The sequence below is a fragment of the Littorina saxatilis genome, linkage group LG5, assembly GCF_037325665.1.
Source record: "Littorina saxatilis isolate snail1 linkage group LG5, US_GU_Lsax_2.0, whole genome shotgun sequence".
Classification (NCBI taxonomy): Eukaryota; Metazoa; Mollusca; class Gastropoda; order Littorinimorpha; family Littorinidae; genus Littorina; species Littorina saxatilis.
Window position 1 is genome coordinate 34,760,904 of NC_090249.1, and position 7,398 is coordinate 34,768,301.

Below are 7,398 nucleotides of genomic sequence, written 5' to 3' on the forward strand. Positions count from 1 at the left end.
ATTGGTTAAACTTGAGAGCCAGCCTCTCTATTTTCGTACAAAAATTGACGTCATTGAGCTAAAAAAAATCCAAAGGTCACTGCTATCGCAGTGGTTCGTGGGGAAGTGGTGTGCATGGGACCACTGCGATAGCAGTGGTTCGTAGGGAGTGAGTTAAACCCGGATTAGGGCTGCTATGGTTTGTAACAATATCAAAAAAAAGTGTGTTCTATTAAGGAAGACCTGTTTAAACTGGATCACTCGGTATGTTCTTTTTTTCTTCTTTGTTTTTATTTGTTCCCCTTTGTTGACAACGTGTACGCTTTAAGGTTAACATCGTGGTTAAGAAAGACCAAAATAGGTGTACGTGAGGGTTGACAAAACTAGGACGTATTCTTGCTTCGCAGGTATATTATTGGGTGTAGTCCTGGAACGTTCATCGGGTTGAGAAAGTGAATTACGGTTGTAAAACGTAACACAGTTATAATCAGGTGCGTACTTTATAATTTTATTTCGATGATTTGTGTTTTAATGTTATGTTCTTTGCAGTAATAATGTAACTTTTCCCCCCGATATGACAAAAACAATCCAATGTCAAATATCGAACGCAGAAGAAGATGAAGAAGAAGAATCCAACCAGCAAACGCGTGCCTCTGATCTTTACAAAGACAGTTTTTTAGCACAGCTCTTTCGATGCATTGCTTTAATGCATCAGTCCCTACCTATATGTATGTTATGCATGATTTTGCATGCGAAATCAGTAGATCAATCGACGTGTCACCTTCGGATCTCTCTTTCTTTCTTTCTTTCTTTCTTTCATTTTTTTTTCTTTCGTTCTTTTTGTAATTTTTTATTTCTTTCTTTCGTTCTCCCTTTCTTCATTTCTTTCTTTGACTCTTTCTATGTCATCCCTTATTTCTTTCTTTCTTTCTTTCTTTCTTTCTTTCTTTCTCTTTTTTCAATTTTTTTTCTTTCTGTCTTTCTTTCTCTCTTCCTTTCCTTCTTTCGTTATTTCCCTTTTCGTGGATTCCATGCAGCTGTTTGACCTAGCAGAGTATTGCGTAGAAGAGTAACCTCGTCAAAATAACGTTGCATAAATGTACGATTTGCAGTTGTAAGGGAGAGAACATGTCTCAGTTGACGCTGTGTATTGCCGCCTTAGTGGTTGCCTCCCTTGTCGGTGTCATCTCTGCGGAGTCTCTTTCGAGCGCTTTCATCAATAAATTCAACGCAGTGAGGCGTCATGAGGCCACCACGGAACATGTGTCCAACATGTTCAAAATGGTCAGTTACGTACTGTAGTTAGTAGATCGAGTAGGTAGTAGATCGAAACTGTTAAGGGCAGAATATACCTGCGCAGTTTCAGCGGCACAGACGACGCACTGCATATTATTGATGCTGCGATATGGATTATGACGAGTACTTGGCCTGTTTTCCTTTCACGCAACGTGTAGCGAGCTGGGATAATCTGCAGTGCGTCGTCTGTCCTGCTGAAGTTACATATGTGAGCGCCGGGTTGCGCTCATTGCACAATGTTGCGTAAATATTGCAATTGGCTGGTGCCATGATTATATAATTATTTTAGCCATACTGTTGCACAAAAAATATTCTTGTTTTGTGTCAACCAGCTCAAATCTCTTAAAAATTAGCGCAATCCCTGCTAAAATACACTGTGTGTGTATTTGTATGTCTGTGTCGTGGCTTGTGTGTGTGTGTGTGTGTGTGTGTGTGTGTGTGTGTGTGTGTGTGTGTGTGTGTGTGTGTATTTTCTTCGATTCTATCTGTCCATGCATGTGCCGTCTGTGTCTGATTCTCCATGTAGACCAGACTTAGACTGGATTACCTCGTGACTGTTACACATTGAAATTATTTGTTACACAACTTTTCTGAACGATAGATTCAGGCTACTACACAGGGGTGTTTGAGTGGGGTTAAAGAGATTCAACTGGGGAGGTGGTAACAGCAGTTCATGTCGTCGTCGTCGTCGTCGTCGTTATTGTTGTTCTTGGTATGTGTGTTTTCTTGTTTTGCCAAATCACTAATTATAGGTATTCAATTCAAACGGTTAAGAACTGAAATTCCCCCCACACTTACTGCATGATCATGTTGAATGATTTCGAAATGTTTATAGGGCACTTCTGCAGGCGGTCAGAGGGATCTGTGTGCAGTCACAATAACAATTTAGATACAAGAAAAATGTTCATTCAAAATGAACAGCGTCGATGCAATGTCCACCAAAGATTTATTTTGGGAAGTGTTAAAAGGTTAGGGTCAAAATTCAATGAATTGCATGTTGTGCTGTCCTATATAAATTGTTTATTTCAGTCAATGCTTGCTATGAATTGATCAAACAGCCACAAGAAAAAACAAGTCGCGTAAGGCGAAATTACTACATTTAGTCAAGCTGTGGAACTCACAGAATGAAACTGAACGTAGTCCGCCACTAGTGCAAAAGGCAGTGAAAGTGACGAGCCTGTTTGGCGCGGTAACGGTTGCGCTGTGCTTCATAGCACGCTTTACTGTACCTCTCTTCGTTTTAACTTTCTGAGCGTGTTTTTAATCCAAACATATCATATCTATATGTTTTTGGAATCAGGAACCGACAAGGAATAAGATGAAATTTAAATTAAAACGATTTCGGAAATTTAATTTTGATCATAATTTTTATATTTTTAATTTTCAGAGCTTGTTTTTAATCCAAATACAACATATTTATATGTTTTTGGAATCAGAAAACGATGAAGAATAAGATGAACGTAAATTAGGATCGTTTTATTATTATTTATTTTTTTACAATTTTCAGATTTTTAATGACCAAAGTCATTAATTAATTTTTAAGCCACCAAACTGAAATGCAATACGGAAGTCCGGCCTTTGTCGAAGATTGCTTGGCCAAAATTTCAATCAATTTGATTGAAAAATGAGGGTGTGACAGTGCAGCCTCAACTTGTACAAAAAAGCCGGATATGACGTCATAAAAGACGTTTATAAAAAAAACCAAAACAACACGTCCTGGAATATCATTCCCAGGAAGTCTCATGTCAAATTTCATAAAGATCGGTCCAGTAGTTTAGTCTGAATCGTTCTACACACACACACACACAGACAGACACACACACACACACACATGCACATACACCAAGACCCTCGTCTCGATTCCCCCCTCTATGTTAAGACATTTAGTAAAAACTTTTTAATTAAAAAATAGAGCTTGTTTGAAACAGGTAGAAAGGAAGAGTTGATATTGCAATATCTGTACGTGGGAATGTGGTGAAAAAGAGTGCTAAAAGTAGTAAGTCGGCCTCAGATCCATTTCAAATATTTATTGCAGAAAAACAAAATACAAATTAAAAACAAAACCACAGAACCATTACCAGGTGTCATAGGAATGTTTGAAAACAATAGTTTTAATTTTACACTGTAAATACAGGAATCAGAATTAAACACCTCAAATTGGCACATGCATAATGAATCACCTGGAATTGCAACAGGGAGATACTGAAGTAATTGGAAACAAACACTTGAAATTGACAGAGAAACAATTGAAAATATATTACTGACATGAGCGTACAATATTTTAATGGAAGTGCATTTTTAGCACGAAGCATCCGCCGGAGGATGCACTAACAATTACATAGTGCCACAAAATGTGTACGGACATTTCACAACCGTGCATTATTAGCACAGAACACATACATGGGGGCGCACAAAACATTATTGTACCATGATGATGATCGGGATTGTTGAAGATCTTTTCTTGTGCAAGGCGCCCCTGTATGACCGCAACTGATCCAACCGGCCGCATCTGAACAAACGACGTCGAAACGGCGCGAAACACGTCCTCTCGGTTGGTCTCGGATTGACTCGGCTCCTCTCGGTCTTTTTTTTTGTGTGTCTTTTTTTCTTTTCCTTATGGTCGGAGTGGTATATTTATGTACATCTTAGATTAAAAAAAAACACCCGAAAGCTGTGTTTAATCGTTTCGCGTAAATTGTACATTTTTTTTCAGCTTTGAAATTGTTTTGGCTTGGAGAGTCAGCGCGCTTTGGCTTGGAGACTAATTCTCCACAGGCACGTTCTTCCCAACCACAGATACCAGCGTCGTCCGCGACGCTGGAATAAGACATTTACATTAAGTCGTGTTAACTAACATTTGATTGTGCAAAAACTATCCAGGCGAGAATGTATGGGAAAACTTACGTTAACTTTCTAATTCAATCCACCAAGCCGATAACTAAACAACGACAGCTGCACAGATAGCTGGTCAGCGAAAGTTTTGTCTCGAGAGACACACTCTTCAATCACATGGAACTGGAGTATAATTTTCCCTCTGCAAAACAATATACACATCCAGTTACAATGTATGTGCTCCTCCATTCTATATATTCGACAAGTAATAAAAACAAGCGTTGAGAAAATTAGTTAGAAAACAGTTTCGCTTGAAAAGACACACCATGCTCTTGTAATGTCATTTGTGAAACAGACATAGAAACGTTACCTGTTCTCGTTTTTATATTTAGTCAAGTTTTGACTAAATATTTTAACATCGAGGGGGAATCGAAACGAGGGTCGTGGTGTATGTGTGTCTGTGTGTGTGTCTGTGTGTGTGTGTGTGTGTGTGTAGAGCGATTCAGACTAAACTACTGGACCGATCTTTATGAAATTTTACATGAGAGTTTCTGGTTTTGATATCCCTAGATATTTTTTTTCCATTTTTTTCGATAAATGTCTCTTATGACGTCATATCCGGCTTTTTGTAAAAGTTGAGGTGGCCCTGTCACACCTTCATTTTTCAATCAAATTGATTGAAATTTTGGCGAAGCAATCTTCGACGAAGGCCGGATTTCGGTATTGCATTTCAGCATGGAGGCTTACAAATTAGTTAATGACTTTGGTCATTAAAAATCTGAAAATTGTAATTAAAATTATTTTTTTATAAAAAGGTTCCAAAATTACTTTTATTTTATTTTTCATCATGTTCTCATTCCAAAAACATATAAATATGTTGTATTCGGATTAAAAACAAGCTCTGAAAATTAAAAATATAAAAATTATGATTAAAATTAAATTTCCGAAATCGTTTTAAAAACAATTTCATCTTATTCCTTGTTGGTTCCTGATTCCAAAAACATATAGATATGATATGTTTGGATTAAAAACACGCTCAGAAAGTTAAAACAAAGAGAGGTACAGTAAAGCGTGCTATGCAGCACAGCGCAACCGCTACCGCGCTAAACAGGCTCGTCACTTTCACTGCCTTTTGCACTAGCGGCGGACTACGGTCATTGTGAAAAAATGCAGTGCGTTCACTTTCATTCTGTGAGTTCCACAGCTTGACTAAATGTAGTAATTTCGCCTTACGCGATTTGTTTCCTGTTTATTTCATTCCCTTTCCTTTCTATAGATTGAACATTGAAAATTGAAACTAACATCCAACCAACAAACCAACAAACCAACCAACAAACAAACAAACAAACCAACCAACCAACAAACCAACCAACCAACAAACCAACCAACCAACCAACCAACACACGTTTTCTTTCTTACGTTTTCCTTCTTTTGTCCCAATCCCCAGGCTTGGGACAACACTCTAGCCTCTCAGGCGCAGCACTGGGCCAACAACTGCAAGTTCGTGCACTCTCACACTGGAGGGGTAGGGGAGACAATCTACGTGACGTCATCCGACACCGACACTACTAACCACTACGCCACCAAAGCCATCGACGCCTGGATGTCCGAGAAGAAACTGAACACGAATGGACACTTCAGCTGCTGTAAAACTGGCTGTGGGCATTATTGCATGGTGAGGATTTTTTTTTTAAATTTCTTAATGTGGTTTTTGAATCAGTTCATGATTTGTTTGTATTTTTTTCAAATAACTGATCAATTGCTTTGATTGTTTGTTAGTTTCATTGTGGTTTGTTGGTGCAAGTGTTGCTGTTGCTATTACACCATAATGCAGGTGATGTAGAATGATTAATGCAATGATCAGCAGAACATGCGAGTTAGATTATTTAACTGACACATGCTTGCATCTCTTCTCAAAACTCGACTGTACTCACAAGTCGAATTTACCGTACTTCAAAAAATGAAATGTCTATGTGTTCTTAGAAGTCGGCTGTACTTCTACAGTTGTATCTCAAATCTTTTGCAGTTTTTGAACCTGTTTTTTGGGGGGTAAAAGTTTCAACAATCAGTGAAATCTGTTTAATCTACTAAGACGACAGCAGCACAATCAGTGGTCTGAATCAAGTGAAGTGGACAGTGGCTGTAGCCAATTGTAGACGGTGTCTTTGTTTATCTACTAAGAAAAGTCAAACACTGCAATTGACACACGCCAGTAAATACAGCACCCTATACTCACGTGACATGTATGTGACTATCCCCCAAATTCGATTTAACTTATTCGAAAACGCACCGAGCAGTGCTGCTGATCGAACTTTGGACCTTGTATCCCCCCCTGGATTCTTGTTTGTGATGATGATGATAAAATGGTATTTTGACTTTGAAATTAGCTTCAACGCAAAATAGTTCTGTTCTTATTCAAGGGACTTAACCGCGGCCGCTCGGTGCGTTTTCTAATAAATCGAATTTCGGGTAAACTCGATCAAATTACATCACAAATCTGTTTCAGTTGCAAGATCTTCCCATGATTTTCTCCCTCAAGATAATTGTACGGCTTGAAATTGGCGGAGAAACAGTCAGTTTGAAGTTAATTTTACATGTCACGTGAGTGCTGTATTTACTGGCGTGTCAATTGACTGTCTCCGACATGAGAGACTCCATGCGACGTCTTCCTGTCACGATTTCTACCTCTATTGGAGAAGGAGCTGGGGCTGGGGGGGGGGGGTAGGAGGCGGGGAGTGGGGGTAGGGGGAGGGGTAAATAAGGGGTGCAGCAGTAAGGGGGGGGGGGGGGGGGGTCTAAAATAAACCCTTCTCAGACCATCTTTATTTGTACGCACTCACTCTACCTCCCGATTTCTCACCTGTTATGTCATTTAGCTTTTGTTCTGACATTTTGGTGCCTTTTTGTTTTACAAAATTATTCCCCATATACTCCTCTCAACCTCCCAAAGTATAGTTTGATGCGTTTTCTGTCCTCTGCCAGACGGTGAGAGACGTGGCGACCCATGTTGGCTGTGGCGTTAAGAAATGTGCACATGTTGGCAGCTACACAACTGGAACGCTTGTCGTGTGCCAGTTCAAAACAGAGTGAGAGCTTGCTGTCCTTCATTCGTTCGTGCGTTCATTCGTTTGTTTGTTTGTTCATTCGTTCGTTTGTTCGTACGTTCGTTCGTTCGTTTCGTTTCGTTCGTTCGGTCGGTCGGTCGGTCGGTCGGTCGTCCGGTTGGTCGGTCGGGTAATTGGTCGGTTTGTCGATCGATTGTTGTAATTGTTAATAGTGTTGTTGTCTTGA

At 39.5% G+C, this 7,398-nt stretch overlaps 1 protein-coding gene across 1 annotated transcript in view; it reads left to right on the plus strand.

Moving 5' to 3' along the window:
- The first annotated feature begins 339 nt into the window (after positions 1 to 339).
- The window catches only part of LOC138966959 (GLIPR1-like protein 1), an 8,504-nt gene continuing 1,445 nt past the window's right edge, over positions 340 to 7,398 (plus strand). The window contains exons 1-4 of the mRNA XM_070339368.1: positions 340 to 470; positions 1,092 to 1,263; positions 5,555 to 5,782; positions 7,090 to 7,193. Coding sequence (XP_070195469.1) covers positions 1,108 to 1,263; positions 5,555 to 5,782; positions 7,090 to 7,193 — 488 coding nt within the window. The 5' untranslated portion in view covers positions 340 to 470; positions 1,092 to 1,107. The remainder of the gene's footprint in view (positions 471 to 1,091; positions 1,264 to 5,554; positions 5,783 to 7,089; positions 7,194 to 7,398) is intronic.